Genomic DNA, 23616 nt, shown 5'->3' on the forward strand with positions numbered 1-23616 from the left:
TGTACTGCCTTGTGGCGAGCCAGGGTACGGCTCCTCCGATACGACCACGGAAGTTTCGCGACATCTGTCCGGTGATCCACCAACTCTCGCTGCTGCCTCCACAGCGCCGGGTTACAGCTCTGCATAGTCGCCGCCGTCCATCTGGGTTAACTTAATCACAGGTCTTGCATTCAATTTCAATATGACAAAGCTAAATACAATTTAACATGACTTAAAGCTTTCGTGACTGCAGGAATTCATATTCTTTGGTTATTTCGGTAAAGTCACGTAGTTAGAAATAAAATAAAACAAATCACGACGTTTTGATCGCAACAAGCGGTCGTCATCAGCCTGATGACGACCGTGACTTTACCGAAAGAACCAAAGAGTATGAAAATAACACAATTAAACATATCCCGGAAAAGCCCTGCTAGGCTGCTACGTCGTGAGGTGATATTGCAAGTAATTGAGGTCCGGAGTTTCACTCTGTGCTACCTTTCCGGTAAAGATCTAAAACTAAACTATTTTTGTTTTATTTTACTAGGTACGGCCCACTGAGCTATGTAGCTTTTTTTCAGGAGCGAACTGGCTCTACGAAGTGGCTCATCGTGTGGACCTTCACAGCAGCCAAATACTCCAAACGCACGTCATGTTCATTCTAAATATGGAGGGGAAAAACCGGAGGACCTGGAGAAAAATTCACGAGACACGCAGACTCCAAATAGACAGCAGGCGTCAGGGTCGGGATCGAACCCACGACCTCCTGTATATCAGGCGAGGTAGTTAACATCTCCTAGCCACCGTGATAATGATGAGAGAGAGAGACACGCAAACTCCAAATAAACAGCAGGCGTCAGGGTCAGGATCGAACCCACGACCTCCTGTACACCAGGCGAGGTAGTTAACATCTCCTAGCCACCGTGATAATGATGAGAGAGAGAGAGAGACTCAAACTCCAAATTTACAGCAGGCGTCAGGGTCGGGATCGAACCCACGACCTCCTGTACACCAGGTGAGGTAGTTAACATCTCCTAGCCACCGTGATGATGATGAGAGAGAGAGACACGCAAACTCCAAACATACAGCAGGCGTCAGGGTCGGGATCGAACCTACGCTCTCCTGCATACCAGAGAAGGTAGCTCACATATCGCTACATTCCGTACTCCGTTTCACTGCGCTGGGCAGTTGTGGGTTGGCTAATGAAGATGCTTGCCGCGCGAGAATGCCCTACTGCTACTACGCATCCATAATAGAGGGTTTTTTGGGGGGTTAGATCGCGTAAATATATAAATGTGTCGTTAAAACCCCACACCACCCGACACAGCCAACTAGTGAGGGTTGTCACATAAACAGAACGTGTCCAATTCGTCACTAGTACAGCACTAGTGTGTAGTGTATAGTGTAGTGTGTAGTAGTGTATAGTGTAGTGTATAGTGTAGTAGTGTATAGTATAGTGTAGTGTATAGTGTAGTGTATAGTAGTATATAGTGTAGTGTATAGTGTAGTGTATAGTAGTGTATAGTGTAGTGTGTAGTAGTGTATAGTGTAGTGTATAATAGTGTATAGTGTAGTGTATAGTGTAGTGTATAGTGTAGTGTATAGTGTAGTGTATAGTAGTGTATAGTGTAGTGTATAGTGTAGTAGTGTATAGTAGTGTATGGTGTAGTGTATAGTGTAGTGTATAGTGTAGTGTATAGTAGTGTAGTGTATAGTGTAGTAGTGTATAGTAGTGTATAGTGTATTAGTGTATAGTAGTGTATACTAGTGTACAGTGTAGTATACTAGTACAGCACCACACCGGTGTGTTGGAGAGCCAAGCCACAACATTTACAATCTGGGTACGACGTTTCGGGTTTTTACGACACATTCATATATTTACGCGACCTGACCCAAAAAACCCCCTCTATTATGGATGATATCGGTTGCTCGGCCCTCTTGCGCTTGGATGGGAGCAGTGGATTGTGGGGACAGGAGGCCTCTCATCCCGAAGTGGATTGATGATGATGATGATAATGATTCGGTTATCACTCGCCGCTCGTGTGAGACGCAGTGGCGGGTCCGGGGAGATTTGGGTTGGTGGGGGGGGGCTTGAGACCCAGAATATTGGACCGGATATTTTCACCGCAAGTATTTGTGGCGAATGCAGACACGATTCCTTGCAAAAGGTTTCAGTTTGGTGTTTGGACATCTTAACACCTGTTTTGTTGCCAGAAAAAATGGCAAAACCTATTCTTATACCGGTATTTTAATGTTTACCAAAGTAATACGAAATGGGACCTTTAAGCCTTGCAAAAGGTTTCTATTTGGTGTCTGAACATCTTAACGCCTGCTTTATTGCCAGAAAGGGTAAAACCCGTTTTTATTTTTGTTCATACAAAGTAATACGTTTTCAAACATTTTATTTCTAGCATATTTTATTTAGGGGCCATTTTTTCTTATTTATTACCATATTTATTTAGTTTAGGACCATATTTGATTTAGGGCCATACAGTATATATATTTTTTAAAAGCGTTGAAATTTCGGAATCGCCACACCACAATCTCTCCCCCCGCCCCCTCCCCAACGCCTCATTTGGAAGTTTCTAGAACACCCCGTGGGTCTGTGGCTGAGACCGTGGGTCTGTGGCTGAGACCGTGGCCCTGGGATCGAACTCAGGTGTGGGGGTCGGTTCGTAGTGAGTGCAAGGAGGAGGAGGGGGGGTGCCACATCCAGCCACCACAGTGAGCAGTAACTCCATCCATCCATCTCGCGTCTCGACTACGACACAACACAGCAGTATTCGTGCCCATATAATGTACGTGTTGTCGTCTATAGGACCCGTAAATATTCAACAAAAAAACACCCCTGACTCTTTCAAGAGCGGATGCGCGGTCAGGAGCAAAGTTAATTTGGGGATGGGGGAATGTGGACATCAATCTATTTATAAAAAAACAAACATAAAATACTAAAGATTCCCCGTATAGCCTGAGCAGACTGTAGGAGCAAGTGCTGTTCGCGAGCACCTATGAAGGTCAGCACAGCACACGAAGGGGGGGAGGGGGGGATGGACAACTCCACGCACGGACGCCTTTGTCTCCCTAGTGAGCCAGGACACACACACTCTCTCTGACGGACATCCCGCGTGTCCACTCCTCGTAGTAGCCTGCGCATTAGGGATGCGAGCCGTGTCCACTCGCTGCTGCCTCCTCCTCTGTCGTAAATCTCTGGGTGCGCGCCGCAACTGCAGCTTCGTGTGCCCCTGGCTCCTCCCACTGCCTCTCTCGCTCTCTCTCTCTCCCCTCCGCTTCATTCCTCTTCCGCTGCACACTCAAACTACCACCTCTTCAGTCCACCACCACCACCAGATTCTTCTTCATCGCTCGCTCCACCTCGCTCTTCCTTCACTCGGCGGCGAGGCCGCCAGCCCCATCGCGAGGAGGCGGCGGCGGCGGCGGCGACCTTCCTGCTGCTCCTCCCGCCTTGCAGCAGCAGCAGCAGTAGAATCAGCTGCATCATCATCATCAGCAGCAGCAGAATCAGCTGCAGCAGCTGCATCAGCACCATCGGCGTCGGCACTCGCAGCGCTCCAGCGCCAACACCGCATAGTCGCCCCCCCTCCCCCCCGCGTCTCTGGCGTTAGCGCCCCGCGTGTGCCCCAGCGGCGTGGAGGAGGAGGAGGGAAGAGGAGGCGATCGCTTCGGTCGCTGTAGCCGCCGCGCTGCTACCCGTGGAGCCATGAGGCGCCTCTCGCTGCTGCTGCTGCTGCCGCTGTCGCTGCTGCTGCAGGCGCAGCTCGGTGCCGGCCAGCGGTGAGTGGCGGGGACCCTCCTCCTCGTGTGCCAGTCGCGAGTGTGGGGGGCGACCCCCGTGGGTAGGCACCCCGGGCACCCCACGAGTAAAGCCGCGGCCGCTGATTGTGTCGAGACCTGAACGCGCGCGGCCTGTCCCTCGGAGTCGGGGGGGGTGGGTGGGTTGGGTGGGGAAAGCGGAGACGCCGAAGCGACGATTGTGAATCAGAATAATTATAATGATGAGTGTGCGTGCGTATTGCTGATGGTTTCGTGGCTTTCCTGGCCGCCTGCGATTTCAACTCCAAGCAAACGCAGCAGCAGCAGTAGCTACAGCTGCAGCTGCTGCGTTTGCTCGACGGAGCTCACCCCGTGCCACAAATGTGCGCGGCGCGCGTTGCTCTGAAGATCCTCCTCGTGAGTCCGTCTCCGCGCACCTTCCCCGACGTGGTACGGTGCGTAAGAAGTCCCGCGGCGACGTTGGCGTGTGTGAGAGCGGCGGCTGTGGTGTTCTCGTGTCGTGTTAGTTTTGTTTTACATCGTAGGTAAATTTGCCGAGCCAGATGATTGCGTGCGTCCGCGGTAAGCGGGAGTGTTTGCATAGCCGTCTTCTGCACAGATCTCGACCCCAGAGTCCGTGGGTCTCTTTGCGGCTGTTCTGCAATCTGAATCGCCTGCGTAGATATTCGCGGCGAGCCTCTTGGGTCTCCACCTGAGTCCTGTGATTTCTGTGTCCGAATCGATACAGAACGCCGTCACGAGTCGTCGGACCCCTGCAGTGAGTCCGTGGGTCTCGTTGCGACTCCGTCGGACCTCTGTTGCATACCGCGCGCGCGTCTCGCTCCATAGCACGGCTCTGATGTCGATGGGGATTGGTGGCTCTGAGCCTGGGGGGGGGGGTGCACGCTCCCTCTGGGGGTGCGAGATGCCCTTTGGGGGGACGTGTGGTTGCGAGACGCGGCCAGATGTTTGTTTTGAAGGTTAAGCACCGAAACTCAAATTTATGCACGGATCACACGAGCGCGACAACCTACACTTTGTTTCCATCAAACCGGTGTGTGTATTAACATCGAACACGTTTTGTTGTTGCGACGATTGGGAACCAAAGGGGTTGGCAAGGCTGCAGGAAAGGTTAAAGAGCCACTGATATGTGTAGCGCAACCTTGTTGTTGTTTTGTTGTTGTTGTTGTTGTCATATTGTTTACATCGAGATGGTTGACAACCAGATAATTGCATCGGGAGTGGTGCGCGCGCACCCCCCCCCACTCCTTCTGTGCGTTCGTGACGATGCCCCCCCCTCGCCCCCCAAACTTCCCCTTCTGTGCGGGGCTAACCCACGGTTCAGCCCTTCTCTCTCGTTCATCGGTGGTGGCGACCGAATCACATTTGCCGCACACCGCCGGAAGGTGGCGGGCGGGATTTCTGAGTTCTCGATTTGCGTATCGCAAAATGGATCTATGCAATGACACGGCACTTACAGATTGACCGTGCCAGAGTGCCAAGTGACGCGTGGTGGTGGGTTACAGATTTTGCCGAACGCGGAGTAATGCTCCCCCCCCCGCCGCTTGTGCGCTCTTCGTCATGACGTTTTAACTCTTCGTCATCTCTCTCCTGTCCAACAACCTCGATTGGGTCTTTCCCCCCGATATTCTGCACATTCCCACCGCTTCTTGGCGTTGGCATTGCCAACATCTTGAGATAGCAGTGCATTATGGGTGCTGCAGGGCATCTCAGGAGATGGTCCGTGTGGTTTGCTACTCCTGACCAAGCACATTGTTCGGTTGTGCAGCAGAAGAACACCCCACCCCCTCCCACGATTTAATGCGAGAGTCACATCTTTTCGAGACCCCACTCTCTTGAAGCCATTTGGAACTGGGAGCCAGACGCGAGCTCCTCGCCTGGGGGGGGTGGGGGGTGCAATTGCAGAGCCAGGATTTTCAGGTAGGGGGGGTGGTAACCCCTCCAGCAATGAGAAATTATAGAGGAGTTGTTACGAAGTAAGGACTTGTCCCTTGCTTTTTATTCAACGAGTGTGCGGCGATGGTGCAGCCATCGATCGAGGGTCGAATTCGAACCGCGTTGTGTGATCGGCATCGCGCTCGCTGAAGGTGAATGCCTTCAGGGAAGTCGTGGACTGTATACGGAACTGCGCACAACTCTGTGAGTCACTTATAACCGCTTTGCCGTTACTTATTGCCAATTATGAACTCAGACTATTGTCCTATCATCTCATAGAGTCCCTGGCCACGTAATAATATGCTACACAGTGGCAGTGGGGGTCGCAAAATGCCGATTTATTACTAATAAACCCCAATGATCTAATCGAAATTAGGGATTTCGATCGGATTATTGGGGAGGCACATGCCCACATGCCCCCCCCAATAATCGATTACTCGCCGGGCTCCATTCAGCACCTTTAACTGTTGCTGTTACATTTGATTCTGTATGATTTTAATTTACGTACGATTGTCTAACTTGTCAACTCCCTCTGTACGTTTTTCACCAATGCCTGACCCCCAGCCTGGGACTCTTTGAATAAGAGACGTCATAGCTGATCGGGTCCTTCCAGCTGAAATCAAATGTCTGCGTTAGTCTCTATACCTCTACGTAAGTTTATAGGTCTCTGGGTGAGTTCATGAATGTGTAAGCCTATGAATATAGGTAAGAGTCTAATGGTCTCTGTGTGAGTCCATGAATGTGTAAGCCTATAAATCTCGGTGAGAGTCTATGGGTCTCTGTGTGAGTCCATGAATGTGTAAGCCTATGAATATCAGTGAAAGTCTATGGGTCTCTGTGTGAGTCCATGAATGTGTAAGCCTATGAATCTCGGTGAGAGTCTATGGGTCTCTGTGTAAGTCTATGAATGTGTAAGCTTATGAATCTCGGTGAGAGTCTATTGGTCTCTGTGTGAGTCCATGAATGTGTAAGCCTATGAATATCAGTGAAAGTCTATGGGTCTCTGTGTGAGTCCATGAATGTGTAAGCCTATGAATCTCGGTGAGAGTCTATGGGTCTCTGTGTAAGTCTATGAATGTGTAAGCTTATGAATCTCGGTGAGAGTCTATTGGTCTCTGTGTGAGTCCATGAATGTGTAAGCTTATGAATCTCGGTGAGAGTCTATTGGTCTCTGTGTGAGTCCATGAATGTGTAAGCTTATGAATCTCGGTGAGAGTCTATTGGTCTCTGTGTGAGTCCATGAATGTGTAAGCCTATGAATATCGGCGAGTACTGAGTACTGTTGCAGAGACAGATTGTAAATGTTGTGGCTAGGCTCTCCAACACACCGGCGTGGTGTACTAGTGACGAATTGGCACGTTCTGTTTACTGACAACCCTTACTAGTTGGCTGTGTCGGGTGGTGGCGGGTTTAACGACGCATTTATATATTTAACGCCTAAAACATCTCTGTTATGGAGACGTCGTAGCTCGTCAAGACTCTTCCCGTTGCGTCTGAATGTCAGCAATAAGCGATTTCTGCGGAACTGAAGCGGTCCGTAGAATGTGCTGTTGTTTTATATTCTTGGGTCTTTCGGTAAAGTCACATTGATAGGTTCAAAGAAAATAACAAAAAAATTACAAAAATACGTGGTCGTCTTCCTGATCGAAACGTCGTAGTTTTTTGTTTTTTTTTGTTATTTTCTTTGAACCTATCTCGATGACTTTACCGAAAGACCCAAGAATATGAATTCCTGCAGTCGCGAAAGCTTTAAGTCAAGATTTGTTGTCGTTTAATTCTGCTTCAGGGCAATATATAACGGGACCCGGAGCAAAAGCGAATGCAGCAACGATCGAACGGCCATTTGCAATTTGCAACATCGCAGGTAGCGAAAAATCGGGGAGCGACGTTAGGGGCCGTCCATAAATGACGTCACGCACCTAGGGGGGGGGGGGGTCAGACATTTGTGACGATGTGTGACGAGGGGGGGGGGTTGACAAATGTGACGTCACATCAAAATGCGCAACTTTAAATAATTATAGACAACACGTTCTACTTTATTAAATATAAATTTTAACAAATGTTTTCTCCTACAACATCAGAGTGCAGCGCCACATTAAATACGCACTACAATGACAATAGTTTAAAGCAATTTGAAGCATGTTTTATATATTTTTTTGGGGGGGGGGGGGCAGAGCTTTGTGACGTCATATTTGAGGGGGGGGGGTCTAACTTTTTGTGACGCCGTGTGACGAAGGGGGGGAGGGGGTGGACGTTGCGACGCCACAGGATAATTGTGACGTCCACAGTTTTGAACGAAAGCCTTGTCTTCTGCGGCTTGCGTTCTTCCACCGTTACAACAAAATAAAATAAAGGAATTAATATCCTGACGTCCGTGATAATACATCACGACAAATTAACTCCGGGCCTGCCCAGCTCACTAATACCACGTTGCAATGTTGGTGGTTGATGGCAAGCCAGTGTGGAAGCCACGAGGGATATGTAGAGTGAAGGAAACAAGTATTTGATCCCCTGCTGATTTTGTTCGTTTTCCCACTAACAAAGAAATGATCATTCTATAATTTAAACGGTAGGTTTATTTGAGCAGTGAGAGACAGAATAACAAAAAACAAATCCAGAAAAACGCATGTCAAAAATGTTATACATTGATTTGCATTTTAATGAGGGAAATAAGTATTTGACCCCTCTGCAAAACATGACTTAGTACTTGGTGGCAAAACCCTTGTTGGCAATCACAGAGGTCAGACGTTTCTTGTAGTTGGCCACCAGGTTTGCACACATCTCAGGACAGATTTTGTCCCACTCCTCTTTGCAGATCTTCTCCAAGTCATTAAGGTTTCGAGGCTGACGTTTGGCAACTCGAACCTTCAGCTCCCTCCACAGATTTTCTATGGGATTAAGGTCTGGAGACTGGCTAGGCCACTCCAGGACCTTAATGTGCTTCTTCTTGAGCCACTCCTTCGTTGCCTTGGCCGTGTGTTTTGGGTCATTGTCATGCTGGAATACCCATCCACGACCGATTTTGTTGTTGTTATTCTGTCTCTCACTGTTCAAATAAACCTACCATTAAAATGATAGACTAATCATTTCTTTGTCAGTGGGCAAACGTACAAAATCAGCAGGGGATCAAATACTTTTTTCTCTCACTGTATACACCCGTGTGGATCACTGTCACTCGGACAGACTAGACATCCGCAACGTACGCGTGCGTCCTCCTATCCAGGGAGTGAGTAGCAGGGGACACGCAAATTACAGAATGTTCCAAGTACACACCACCGATTTTACAATGCGCTGCGCTCAAAATCGATGAGGCTGAGAAGGCGAATTGATAAATCCATATATCACATTTTATAATTAGAATCGTTAGAATAATTATAATTCCAAGATTCAGCAAATCGTGATAGCCACAAATTCAGTTTATCGCCTCGTATTTTTCTTGTTCTCCTGTGCTAACATAAATACGTTCTAGATTTGAAGCTTTCGTGACTGCAAGGATTCATATTCTTAGGTTTTTTCGGTAAAGTCACGTAGGTAAATTTTTTTTTATTAATAAAAGTAAAATAAAATAAAAATCACGACGTTTCGGAGGCAACACAAGCTTCCGTCTTCAGGTAGAACCGTCACAGCACGATAGCTGTATCAAGTAGCTCTCACTTGATACAGCTATCGTGCTGTGACGGTTCCACCTGAAGACGGAAGCTTGAGTTGCCTCCGAAACGTCGTGATTTTTATTTTATTAATTTAAATTTTTTACCTACGTGACTTTACCGAAAAAACCTAAAAACATAAATGCGCCTGAACGAGATAGCAGGAGACCGTCAGAGCATTTCGCTCGTCCGTGTGAACGGTCAGCTTGAACGGTCCACGTCAACCGTCGGTGTGAACCGTGCATGTGAACCATGCATGTGCTCCGTGCATGTGAACCCTCCATTTGAACCGTCCACGTGAACCGTCCGTTCAAGCGAGGGCACGTGACAGGGTCCCCGGCTAACTGCGGGATGGGTGTTCACCTGCGCGGCGCACTCTCGGTCTCGGGAAATATTTTGTACGGCTTAAACAATTTTGAACGGATGTCAGCGGCAACGTGAAGCTAATTTATTTCGACGCTGCTGGCCCAACGGTCGGAATCTAATGTTTGAATTAATCTCTGTGTCGTAAATCGATCGCTCTCCTCCCCGAAAAAAGCGGCGTGTCTCTGTTGGCTTTCTACCTGCCCGGCTGAAGCGAAATTCTAAATTTATAAACAGCCGCAACGCAACAACAGGCTTGGAGTATGGATACAGACGAGCGCGGAGGTGTTTGTGTTTGTGCTCCAGGGTTGGGTTTATTAATTATTTTGGACTAAAAGTACAGTTGGATATTCCCCAAGCACTTTTATGGTGTTGTGGGTCGCAGAGAGGACAGTAGCACTTGGCAAAAGATATCTTTCAGAAAATGGGATCTGCATTGAAAAATAAGGAATTATAATTAAATAGACTTTTAAATAAATGTTTTCTCCTACAACATCAGAGTGCAGCGCCGCATTAAATATGCACTACAATGACAATAGTTTAAAGCGATTTGAAGCATGTTTTTTTTTGGGGGGGGGGGGGGGGCAGAGCTTTGTGACGTCATATTTGAGGGGGGGGACAGAGCTTTGTGACGTCATATTTGAAGGGGGGGGGCAGAGCTTTGTGACTTCATATTTGAGGGGACCGGGGTCTGACTTTTCGTGACGCCGTGTGACGAAGGGGGGGGGGGGGGTCTCAAAAATCGTCCAAAATCGCGTGACGTCATTTATGGACGGCCCCAAAGTCATGTAAATAGAAAAATAATAAAGTAATAAAAAATCACGACGTTTCGATCGCAACACAAGCAATCGTCTTCATGTGCTTGTGTTGCAATCGAAACGTCGTGATTTAAAAAATATTTTTTTATTTTTCTATCTACGTGACTTTACCGAAAGACCCAAAGAGTATGAATTCCTGCAGTCAATAAAGCTTTAAGTCAAGATTTAAACTAATTTAATTTTATCAGGTGAGGCCCACTGAGCTATATAGCTATTTTTCAGAAGAAGCTTGGCTATCACAAACGACAGCTCAACGAAGCGGCTTATCATGATGTGGACGTTTATAGCAGCGAAATAGTCGAAACATATGTTGATTCTAAACGTGTGGAAAATCCACACCACCACAGGGACAAAGAGAGAGAGAGACAAGAAAACTCCAAATATACAGCAGGCATCGTAAGGTTCAGGATCGAAACCCATGACCTCCTGTGTACCAGGCGAGGTAATTTACATCTCCTAGCCACCGATAATTTGAATACTGCAGTGTTGCATGTGCACCCTGCGTGCATACGACAGCTGAACAATTACAAAGACCCTGCAGAGCGACAAGAAATGTGTTTTTTTTTCTTCAGAAGAACGATCGTTCAAAATTTCGCTGACAGACCGAGGTGTGTAATGTAAAACGCGTTAGGGTTATCAGCAGGGAGTGCGAGAAGAGCATTTATGAGAATCATTAGAGCAAGGCAAAGATAGATTTGCTGTACGTGTAATTAAAAAACGCGAGACTGGCTATGCACGCGTTTTTACTCGGAAAATTATAGACACTGTACAAGAAGCCAGGGCAAACGGCGAATTAAATTACTTAAGCAATTTGAACGATTGGATGCAACTGGGAGGAGTATCCGATGCAAAGTTCTTGATTAAATATCGTGGACGGAGATGAATGGAAAAGGAAGGCTGTGTTTGGCCAATACCTTTTGAGAAAGGACACGGCACACATAAGGGACTCCGAGCATCTGTGAACATCATTCGAGAATGTGTGGCGGCTTAGTCAAGCTGGTCTCGGATCCAAATGGTCCGTCAGCTGCGTTTGTATCTATTTCCTCCGTTCTCCGCACAAGAAAGGTTTCGCAAGGCAGCGACATCACAATTATTTGACAGTATTCTCCAGCAGGGTAAAATCTTTGGAAGCCTTGTCTGGTGATTTTATTTGATTTCTTCCGGCCTACTGAAAATGATTCAATCATCTCAACTCTTCCCTTCCTCTTCCGTCAGTTGTCACACGGCAGCCGACGGTGGTTATTCTGGGTGAACTAATTCCACTGCTTTCTCTGGTCATCCCGATCGCTCCCGGGTAGACTCAGATTGCTCTCCATTAACCCTTCCCCGTTCCGAGACGCACTGCAAGTTGCAGGGTGGGTGGGTGTCCCGTTCACCTCCGAATCTCGGAATACGCGAGCGGTTGAACGTTCATTTTATTTAGACAGGCGTAGCAGCGCCGCTGTTTTTAAAGACGTTTTTACTCACCGCAGAGAACTGTAGCGACGCGACCGCCGCACTCTACGATAGCCCTGCGCCGACACTGTGCCACACGCCCTCCCGCACGGCCTTGTGGGAGCCTCGGTACCTGTGAAGTTAATATGTTTTTTCTTCCCGTTCTGTTCCGATCAGATACACTTACGTCATTGAACAGAATCCGAATAAAAACGGATGACGTACACGCAATGATGATGTACACATATCATGAGGCCTCCTTTGCCATTTTGACTGCAAGTATTGTGGTTAATGTAAACATGATTCCTTGCAAAAGGTTTCAGTTTTGTCGCCAGAAAAAAGGGGAAAAACCTTATTATTATGATGTACACATACGTTATTGGAAGGGGGAAGGGTTGTCATCCTCCTCCTCCCTCCCCCTCCTCCTTCCTTAATTCTCCCTCCTCCTCCTTCCTTCCTTCTCAATCCCCCTCCTCCAATGGCAGCGCATCACCGCAGTTCGAATCCCGGGTCGCGAAACCACCGTCGCGAAGCAGACGGGCGGAAGCCCGAGGTTCGCTGGACGTGGAAGACTCTTGAGATTTTCCCGACGCCCTCGAATCGATTTGAAACATATATATCACGTGTCTCGTGAAGTATTTACAAAATGAACGCGCAAGGTCGAGAGAGAGAGAGAGAGCAGCACTAGCAGCAGCAGCAGCAGCAGATCGCGAGGCCAACTGGTACAATCGATGGACCCGTGCCGAATGACCGCAGAACGCCACGTCCCTACATGCGAAGATTAATCATCGTGTGAACCGTGCTCCAAATGGAGTGAAACAAATGAATAATTTCACTTAGAAAATGTATTCATCCCCTGAATCCTGGCTTAGCCGGGTTCGGCTGAGAGAGGTTTTTTTCCTTGTCCACTCTAATCGTACTCCGAGGGGGGGAGCGGGCGGCCGATACGCACGTGCTGTGCCCCGAACCTCGTGTTACCCGAGTTCAATTCCTCGCCCTACAGCTGACAGCAGCGGCCAGTCGTCACGTGAACTGGCCCCGGGTCGACCACTCCCTTCACCACCAGCGCGGTGATGTACGTTGAACTTCTTTCGCACCGCACGTCGCCAACCATGCTCATCGGATGGTGCGGGGGGAAGGATAATGAACTAATCGCAAAAAAAAAAATCAGTTCCAATGAATTTCGTTTTAAATTTAGCACAGTCGTGTAGTGTATAGTGTAGTGTATAGTAGTGTAGCGGTGAAGTATTCGTTAAATAAACCCCACGACCAGCATGGCATGAGCAGTGGGTTGACAATAGGGTGTGTAAGTGATGGTTATTGATTTAAATTTCGTCACGCCACTCATGCTTGAGGCCGCTGTCTGCCTCGCCCTCACAGGGCAGATGAGCCGAGCAGTGACGTCGCGTTCACTCGACTGGCATCACAGTCCTCCTCGGCATCGTCACACAGCGGGAGGCTGGGGGAGAGAGAGGAATGGGAGCATGGGAGGGGGGTGGAAGCCGCAGGGGAGGTGTGGGGAGGGAGGGGGGGGCGCCTTCTGGTACCGCAATACGATGAATCGGTCACAGACTCTCAGTTGCATTCAACTTTTTATTTGGGTCTTTCGGTAAAGTCACGTAGATAGGTTCAAAGAAAATAACAAAAAAACTACGACGTTTCAATCACAACACAAGGGATCATCATCAGGAGGATAACGATCGCTTGTGTTGTGGTCCAAACGTCGTAGTTTTTGTTATTTTCTTTTAACCTATCTACGTGACTTTACCGAAAGACCCGAAGAATATGAATTCCTGCAGTCACGAAAGATTTTTCATTCAACTTGTTCCATCGATTCTACTTCACATGGATGGACGAAACGAGGGAGCCGCGCTTTGGGATTCAACAAAACATTTTGTTGTTGTCGTCGTTGTCGCGGGGGACATTGCAAGCGATGGAGTAAAAGGCGCGTGGGTAAGGGACTCGACGGAGAGGAATTCACGAGGGGGGGGGGGGGGCTGCGAGCCGCCGCTATCCTCGCCCAGACTCGTCCAGTGCGGGCAGAGTGTTTTGTTTCAGACGATTGAGCCATCGGCAGGTTTGAGAACATCTTGCGTTCCGTATATCCCTCGCAGCGGTGCCGAGGTGTTAACTACCCCGCCCGTTATACAGGAGGTCGTGGGTTGGATCGTGACCCTGACGCTGTATATTTGGAGTTTGTGTCTCTCTCTCTCATCATCACGGTGGCTAGGAGATGTTAACTACCCAGCCCGGTATACAGGAGGTCGTGGGTTGGATCCTGACCCTGACGCCTGCTGTATATTTGGAGTTTGCATGTCTCTCTCTCATCATCACGGTGGCTAGGAGATGTTAACTACCTCGCCTGGTATACAGGAGGTCGTGGGTTGGATCCTGACCCTGACGCCTGCTGCTATATATTTTTAGTTTGCGTCTCTCTCTCGCTGTGATCGCGTGGATTTTTCTCCAGGTCCTCTGGTCTTTCCCCCAACATATTCAATCGACATCACGAGTTCAGGCTATTTGGCTGGTATAAATTTCCACCTGGTAAGCCACTTCGTTGAGCAATCATTTGTGGTCAGGTCGCTTCTGGAAAAAAAAAGATCTGTGCAGCTCAGTGTGCCTTACCTGGTGAAATTAAAATGTGTTTTAGTTAAATTTCACATTCACCAAGGAACGCCAAATGGCGTGGCACATCGAAGCCAAGGTGGCCAGACTTGACTGCAGGTTTTCACGATTAAGGGACTCGTTGCGTTGCTGATTTCGCAAAGCCCCCCCCCCCCCCCATACTCTTACCCCGTTCCTCTCGCCATCTGGGGCTCTGCCGGGCAGACCTGGCGTGGCTGTACAGGACCGCGGCAGGAAGGATTTTGGAGAGATGGTCAACCATAATAGAGGTTTTTTTGGGGGTTAGATCGCGTAAATATATAAATGTGTCGCTAAAATCCTCCAACACCCGACACAGCCAACTAGTGAGGGTTGTCACGTAAACAGAACGTGGACAATTCGTCACTAGTACAGCACTAGTGTGTAGTGTAGTGTGTAGTAGTGTATAGTGTAGTGTATAATAGTGTATAGTGTAGTGTATAGTAGTGTATAGTGTAGTGTATAGTGTAGTGTATAGTAGTGTATAGTGTAGTGTGTAGTAGTGTATAGTGTAGTGTATTGTAGTGTATAGTGTAGTGTACAGTGTAGTATACAAGTACAGCGCGCCGGTGTGTTGGAGAATCAAGCAACAACATTTACAATCGGAGTACGACGTTTCGCCAGTAATTACAACCAGCTTCATCAGGCGACAGCCAGATTTGTGGAGGAGTCCACTCTGGGGCTGCGGCCAACGTGTGTGAGGTCAGAGGGCAGGGCCGTGAGTTCGTTAAGCGGGGGGCGGGGGGCGGGGCGATTGCTGTGACGCGCACAAAGGATGAGGATGGAGGGCGACGACGACGCCGCCAGCGTGCGCCGCGAGAGGCAGAGGCAGCGTCGGGGAGCAGCAGAGCTTAACGTAGGTCAGCAGGGTAAACACACGACAGGCAGCCTACGTAAGCCAATAGTGGTAGAGCAGTTCAGGTTAATCCCTTTGCAAATTCCACAAAGCTCATTTACGCTCTGAACTCGGGGAGGGGGTGTGGGATTCACGTGCTCAGCACCCGCTACCCCGCTGCAATTGCCCGGACGTGGATGATTCGATTAACGATCGGTAATAGCTTGCTGTCCGCTCCGCACAAATTATCATCATCATCATCATCAATAACACCCTCGTATATTCAGAATTTTAAAAAATATATTCTGCGTCAGCAGACCTCTGCGTTTGTGTATCCACATGTGAATACAAAAACAAGGTTACTGACCGGATCGATTTTATCCAGCGGTATTTGTTTATGCAAGCAAACCCCGTGGACTGGTTTTTGACCTTTTGGGCCTAATTAGCGGAGTTGGGCGTGTTAAACGAATGCCGATGGGTTTCCAGATGTCTTTGGCAAGAGCACTCCATCCACTTGCTCAACGTAAAAATCTAGAATTGTGCACACTCTCATTTTGCATTGCTGTGGGGCATTATGGGTAACAACGTTTTGCCATCCACGAACAGTTTTTCGTGGTTATACGTAGCAAAAAAATTAATCTCTTAATGGCCAAAAAAATACGTTCACAATGGTGTGAGGCAAATGTGGTTATCGATAAGCTTATTTGGAAATGAAAACTACATGATTCCTGTTATCCCAATTTTTTGTTTTCCCATTTACTGTGCTTGCGATTGATTATTCACATTTACGAAGACTTCTTGGCAAACAAATGCCGATGGGTTGCCAGATGTCTTTGGCAAGAGCACTCCATCCACTTGCTTAAAATAACACAAAGATATAAAATTGTGGTACACACTCATTTTGCATTGCTGTGGGGCATTATGGGTAACAACGTTTTGTCGCACGAGAAAAGTTTTTTCGTGATTATACGTAGCAAATTTTTTTTATCTTTTAATGGATAAAAAAAATACATTCACAATGGTGTGAGGTAAATGTGGTTATCGATAAGCTTATTTTGAAATGACAACTATTTGAATCCTATGATTCCAATTTTAGTTTTCTGTTTACCGTCCTTGCGATTGATTGTTCACATTTACCAAGGCACTTGTGTCGCCATTTTTGACGGGCTTGGATGTCCTTCTCGCTCAGTCACCGATGCTGTGACTTACTAAGCAAGTCACCGATGCTGTGACATACTAAGCTTGTCCATTGACATGCTAATCTCTCACAATACAATAGCCACTTCCACAGCCTCAGGGAGACCATCTCTAGCGCCGCCCTCTTACCCTGAGGCTGCACCTATCTCAGGCCTATATAAGACCTAGTTTCAGTAGCTTTCTCTCTCTCACCAGAAGACGGTCGCCTGTGTTGCGATCGAAACGTCGTGATCTATTAATTTTCTATCTACGTGACTTTTTACCGAAAGAACCAAAGAGTGTGGATTCCTGCAGTCACAAAAGCTTTAAATCAATACATAAAACACTCAACACATGCCGGCAATAGCACTCTGTCCTTCACAAAAAAATCTAACAGGCAACATTCAGGGTAATGGTCCTTCTGTTGTCCGAAATGAAGACCTGTTGCCTGAAACGTTGGTGATAATTGTTTTATTTTTTACTTAGCGAATACAATTTTTTGTGTCATTTGTAATTCTGAACCATTGCCAATGCAGCAGCAGCAGCAGCCTCACCAACACTAACTGGTTAAAATTTCGAAAAGAAGATCGATTGAGGTGTCAGTTCCACGATTGGCGTATTTAATTCACATCTAATAGACAGTTTCACGAATGTTTGTTCTCGCAGCCGGTCCCATTTCTTGTTATCTCACGTTCACAGTAATCTCACCTGCTCCAGATCTTCCTCTTTTCACACTCAAGGGCGGTGGCGTTTACTAAGTGTGACATTTGACACGTTTCTCCTCTTCATCTGAAGAACGCATTCATCATTGGGACTTGGTTGTAGATATGTTTCATAAAATGTAATTTAAAAAAACCAAGACGGATTTTATTTCAAAATTCACCATGTGAGCTCTTCCATTGTCCATTTTCTCGATTCCTTAGAGTCCACAAACGTGTTTTGTAATCGTTATCATTTTGCCTAGCTCATTCCTCTTCTTGGTTCTTTCGGTAAAGTCACGTAGAAGGGAATTAATAAAATAATAAAAATAAAATATAATAAAATAATTCTCACGACGTTCAACGTCTTGGTTCTTTCGGTAAAGTCACGTAGAAGGGAAGTAATAAAATAATAAAAATAAAACATAAAATAATTTTCACGACGTTCAAAAACATAATAAAATAATTCTCACGACGTTCAACGTCGCGAGAATTGTATTTTATTATGTTTTAATTTTATTATTTTATTATTTCCCTTCTACGTGACTTTACCGAAAGAACCAAGAAGATGAATCCCTGCAGTCACGAAAGCTTTAAATCGAAATTTTATTATGTTTCATTTTTATTATTTTATTACTTCCCTTCTACGTGACTTTACCGAAAGAACCAAGAAGATGAATCCCTGCAGTCACGAAAGCTTTAAATCGAAATTTAGCTCATTCCTCACTCCAATGGCAACTTATCAATTATATTCTCGTGTTTGCCTCTTTACATTCGCCGTAGAGTTAAAGCTGGCATCTACAAATATTGCAATAGTTTTGTTTTTTATCCTCGCTGAGAATGTGAAGCTAAATATTGCGTCATTCACTTCTATTGGAGCTCGGCTCTGCCAGCTGCTAATGACTTGAAGTGACCTGCCCACAAATGATAGCTCGACGAAGTGGCTTATCGAGTGGAAATTTATAGCAGCCAAAATACTCCGTGAACGCACGTTCATTCTAAATGTGGGAAAAAGTCCACACGACCACAGGGAGAGAGACACACGCAAACTAGAAATATACAGCGGGTGCTAGGATCGGGATTGAACCCACGACCTCATGTATACCAGGCGAGGTAGTTAACATCTCGCCATCGCAGCACCCCATGTGTATATTTTGCCCCCTCCTCAGCCGAAAATTCACTATGCCATGCAACTATGCAGTACACGTAGGTATAGGCTCTGCAAAATCAATTATAGTGAAGGGAAATGAATGCTCCGGCTGATATAGAAGTTCATCCTTGGAATCGAGACCCGTTTGTCATCCCCTCCGTCCTCAGCTCACCGCGCGATGCGGCGGTAGCATTTATCTGTGCCGCGCTCCTTTTTGACATTTTAATTTTTTACGACGGCAAAGTTTGTCGTGGGAGCGAGCGCTCGCTCACCGCCGGACGCGTCGCAGTGGCTTTGCCGAGCGAGCCTTTTGCGGAACGGCACTTTGATGTCGCGCTAAAATCTTTGCAGCGATGCGATTTGTTCCCGGCGGTTCTACTGCCGAGATAAGGCTTTCTCTTGTTCAATTGTATACCGTTGTAAAACAACGACAGCAATTGTCCCCCTTGCTTTTTGATGAACTACTTTTTTCTTTTGTAAGATGGAAATATTTATATAGGAAAAGTGGTGGCATTGACACTGTTTTTCAGCTCATTTAATTTAAGAGAGTTAAAGGAATGCTGCTCAATAAACTCTTGAGATCCGTATACACAGCATTGGTCTAAAGTGATGACGTTCTATTATTCTCCAGTGATGACGTTTCATTGTTCTCCAGTAATGACGTTTCATTGTTCTCCAGTGATGATGTTCTATTGTTCTCCAGTGATGACGTTCTATTGTTCTCAAGTGATGAAGTTCTATTGTTCTCCAGTGATGATGTTGTATTGTTCTCCAGTGATGAAGATCTATTGTTCTCCAGGGATGACATTCTATTGTTCTCCAGTGATGACGTTTCATTGTTCTCCAGTGATGATGTTTCATTGTTCTCCAGTGATGATGTTTCATTGTTCTCCAGTGATCACGTTCTATTGTTCTCCAGTGATGACGTTCTATTGTTCTCCAGTGATGATGTTGTATTGTTCTCCAGTGATGAAGTTATATTGTTCTCCAGTGATGAAGTTCTATTGTTCTCCATTGATGACGTTTTATTGTTCTCCAGTGATGTTCTATTGTTCTCCAGTGATGATGTTTTATTGTTCTCCAGTGATGACGTTTTATTGTTCTCCAGTGATGAAGTTCGATTGTTCTCCATTGATGACGTTTTATTGTTCTCCAGTGATGTTCTATTGTTCTCCAGTGATGATGTTGTATTGTTCTCCAGTGATGACGTTTTATTGTTCTCCAGTGATGATGTTTTATTGTTCTCCAGTGATGATGTTCTATTGTTCTGCAGTGATGACGTTATATTGTTCTCCAGTGATGAAGTTTAATTGTTCTGCAGTGATGACGTTCTATTGTTCTGCAGTTATGACGTTCTATTGTTCTCCAGTGATGAAGTTTTATTGTTCTCCAGCGATGAAGTTTTATTGTTCTCCAGTGATGACGTTTTATTGTTCGTGCTTCCAAGCGCAACAGCTCCCGTGGCTTTCGCTTGTGTCGCAAAGTGGCCTCCTCGGTACGTGCGTGCGTGTCGTGTGGCCGTGATGTATACACCGAGGTGGTTGAGCCAGATGATTTCGTGAAGGAGTAGCAGAGTGGTGCACCATGACGCCTCATTCGTAATTTTGTGAATTGGGCGTGGCGACATTTGCACGTGTTATCTTATTCTTTCTAGATTTGAAGTTTCCGTGACTGCAAGGATCCATATTCTTTGGTTCTTTCGGTCAAGTCACGTAGGTGAAAAGAATATTTTTTCTTGCTGTGGTTGTCACACCTGATGATGATTGCTTGTGTTGCAATCGAAACGTCGTGATTTTTTTTGTTCACCTACGTGACTTTACCGAAAGAACCAAAGAGTCTATTATTCTTCTTCATCCTTTCCAACGTCTGCTGATGTAGATGCAGGGCAACCAACTAAAAAAAGATTCACATTCAGGTTGGTCAAGCCAGATAACCGCGTCAGCAGGAGCAGCCGAGGAACGTATCATCGCTGCAACCTATGCGATATTAAGAAGGGCCATTGCCCAAAACGTTGCTTATATATTTATTGTGTTTAAGACCAGGGTGTTATTGATGAATGTGATTTTTTTTGTATCATTTGTACTGCTGGGACAGATGCTGTTGTTCAGATCGCCTATTATGTATGGCTGGCACAGTAAATAAACTCATGGGCTACTTCTAGATTTGAAGCTTTCGTGACTGCAATGATTCATATTCTTAGGTTTTTTCGGTAAAGTCACGTAGGTAAAAACATTAAAAAGTAAAATAAAATAAAAATAAAATAAAAATCACGACGTTTCGGAGGCAACACAAGCTTCCGTCTTCAGGTGGTACCGTCACAGCCACGACAGCTGTATCAAGTAAATGAGAGATTGCAGGAGTTACCACTGCGTTTATATAATGGTTGGAGAAGGTTTTACCATGTTTAGTGGTGGTCTCCCTGTTACAGGTTGAGTCACAAACCGCACCTCTCCATAACAAAGGCTCAGCCTTTGTTATGCATTCTATTCTTAGTCTCAAGCCTCACCTTACCATATTAATAATAAGTATGCGGCCCATGCCCCACCACCTTCTCCAACCATTATATAAACGCAGTGGTAACTCCTGCAATCTCTCATTTACTTGATACAGCTGTCGTGGCTGTGACGGTACCACCTGAAGACGGAAGCTTGTGTTTCCTCCGAAACGTCGTGATTTTTATTTTATTTTACTTTTTAATGTTTTTACCTACGTGACTTTACCGAAAAAACCTAAATCATGGGCTACTGTTGACACGTTTCCATTACATGTATCATTATTATTGTACGTTCATTTTGCCGAGCCGGATGGCAGTGGCCTCATCAGCAGCATGCTTGTTGAACTCCTTTCGCACCGTACGTAGCCAGGAGGGAGGACCCTGAGTCCACCCGAGTCCACCAGAGTCTGATGAGGAGGCCACTTGCCGTTCTGTTACATTCTTACCCCGTGCTCCTACTGGACATCTACTGGATATCTGTGAAAAAGAGCTTTGCAGATCATCGAATTTCCTCCGGTATAAATCCATAATTCTGATTGATCCTGGCTTGTCGACGATGTGCCGTGTGACGCGGTCCGTCGCTGACCACATCCGCAGAGTGCACCGTGGTCACATTAGGCCCCATGCCCCGAGGTCAGCTGCTCGGTGACCCTGGCCGGAGCGGAGCCTGTTGAGGCAGGGCCTATGACCAGCGTGGCAGCTCGAAGCCAGGAAGATGATCGGTGCTGAGGTCGTCGATGAGGGAGGGGGTCCTCTCAATGTCTTGGGTGAGTCCATGACGTATGTACGTTGAACTTCTTTCACAATTTGACGTGGCCAACCGTGCTAATCGGAGGTGTGGGGGAAGGACAATTAACTTAACACCTAAAAATGTAGCTGGACAGGCGGACCAATCAGCTACACAGCTCCTCGTAACCATGACAACCACATATAACACAGGAGATGTTTCACGGCTCGGTTAAGTTGGATAGCGAGTTGCGTATAACACGAGTGCAGCTGAGGGGAGTTTGGCCGTACGGCGCTGTACGTAAGGAAGGTGAGGGATAAGCAACTCCGTGCAAGCTCGCGAATCGGGGTCGCTGTGTCGCAGCGCTTTGTAGCACCGCTGTATCGGCCGGAGCGATCGCCGGAACGAAACGTGCGTTGAGATGCACAAATGATGCGACCTTAATGGACGAACTTTTTTTTTTGTCGCGAAAACTTTTGGTTGTTATTTGTGCTTTTTTTTTGGTGCCATTTCTTAATTTGCTTATTCATTTTAGATTTTTTTGCTAGGGTTTTCATATGCACGGTGTGTGTGTGTGCGTGTGTTGGGGCTTATATTGTGCCGTGCGTAGCCAAACGCGTATATGGGATTTGGTCCCGAGATATATGAAATGAATGTACAGCATTGTGGCACGCTGCTGGCATGAATGACGCCGCTATGTAAAATTAAAGTGTTATTATAATTACTTTGATAATTATCAACGTGCGCGCGCGCATCGCCGCACGGAACCGTGAGATTATGAACCGGTATCGTTGGGTGCGTCGTGTGTGTGATGACGGCGTGAAGGTGAGTCGTGCTATCAATTCAACTTTTTAATTGCCGGTTAAAGCCCACTGAGCTATTAGCTCTTTTTCAGAGGCGACCTGGCCACACGTGAAAGCGCATCGAAGTGGCTTATATATACGTATGGCGAATGTAAAATTAAACTAAAACACATTTTTTATTTTACCAAGTAAGGCCCACTGAGCGAAAGAGAGCTCTTTTTCAGAAGCGACCTGGCCAGAAATGATCGCTCAATGAAGTGGCTTATTACGTCGAAATTCATAGCAGCCAAATGTACGTATGTGTGTTGAACTTCTTTCGCACCTCACGTAGCTCACCGTGCTAATCGGAGGTGCGGGTGAAGGACAACAAACTAAACACAATACTTGAAACGCACGTTTCTAAACGTGGAGTGAAAATTTTTGAGGACCCCGAGAAAAATCCATTGCGATCACGGAGAGAGAGAGAGACACCGCCAACTCCAAATGAACAGCAGGCATCGGTGGTCGGGATGGAACCCGCTGCATCCCGTATACCAGGCGACGTAGTTAACATCTCGCCACCGTGACCCGTGTCACGTCCGGCCATGCGGGGAGAGATATCCACAGTTAGCGGCAAAATAAATCATCCATGTTGGCTGCACGGCTTAAGACGAAATGCTGCTTGCTGCTGTACTGCTGCTGCTGCTGCCTGCAGCGAGCAACCGCAACGTCGCAGAATTCCCTCCCTCGCAAAATGTCACTCGGAACCGCAGAATTGGGATATCATTTGCAAAAAAAAAAATATCTCGAGCAATGCGTCCCGCTGCAGATAAAAGTAATGGCCAGGACAATTGTGGCCGTTCAAACATTTACAAAGCTTTCATAATTCAGGACTCCACTGCTTCTGCAAGCACTGCACAGGTTTCACTGCTGTCACGCGGTGCTGTTCACAATTTCCTTTTGATCGTTGGCGTGCCTATTACTTGACGCTAATCCACGTTCCCGTATGTGTGTGTTCCTCCGCTGACAAATTATTATTTCAAATACATTGCCGTGTTTTTTCTTCTCTCCAAGAGACCGTGTACCTGCCGCATCTTAATCTGCTTCTCATTATAATATCGGTGGCTCAAGTGGGTCGGAGTGCTG

At 46.7% G+C, this 23616-nt stretch overlaps 1 protein-coding gene across 1 annotated transcript in view; it reads left to right on the plus strand.

The window, feature by feature from the left end:
• The first annotated feature begins 3613 nt into the window (after nucleotides 1-3613).
• LOC144950912 (glycine receptor subunit alpha-2-like) overlaps nucleotides 3614-23616 on the plus strand; it is a 138548-nt gene continuing 118545 nt past the window's right edge. The window contains exon 1 of the mRNA XM_078881081.1: nucleotides 3614-3768. Within this exon, the coding sequence (XP_078737207.1) occupies nucleotides 3695-3768 (74 nt within the window). The 5' untranslated portion in view covers nucleotides 3614-3694. The remainder of the gene's footprint in view (nucleotides 3769-23616) is intronic.

Source organism: Lampetra fluviatilis, chromosome 60 (genome assembly GCF_964198595.1).
Source record: "Lampetra fluviatilis chromosome 60, kcLamFluv1.1, whole genome shotgun sequence".
Lineage (NCBI taxonomy): Eukaryota > Metazoa > Chordata > Hyperoartia > Petromyzontiformes > Petromyzontidae > Lampetra > Lampetra fluviatilis.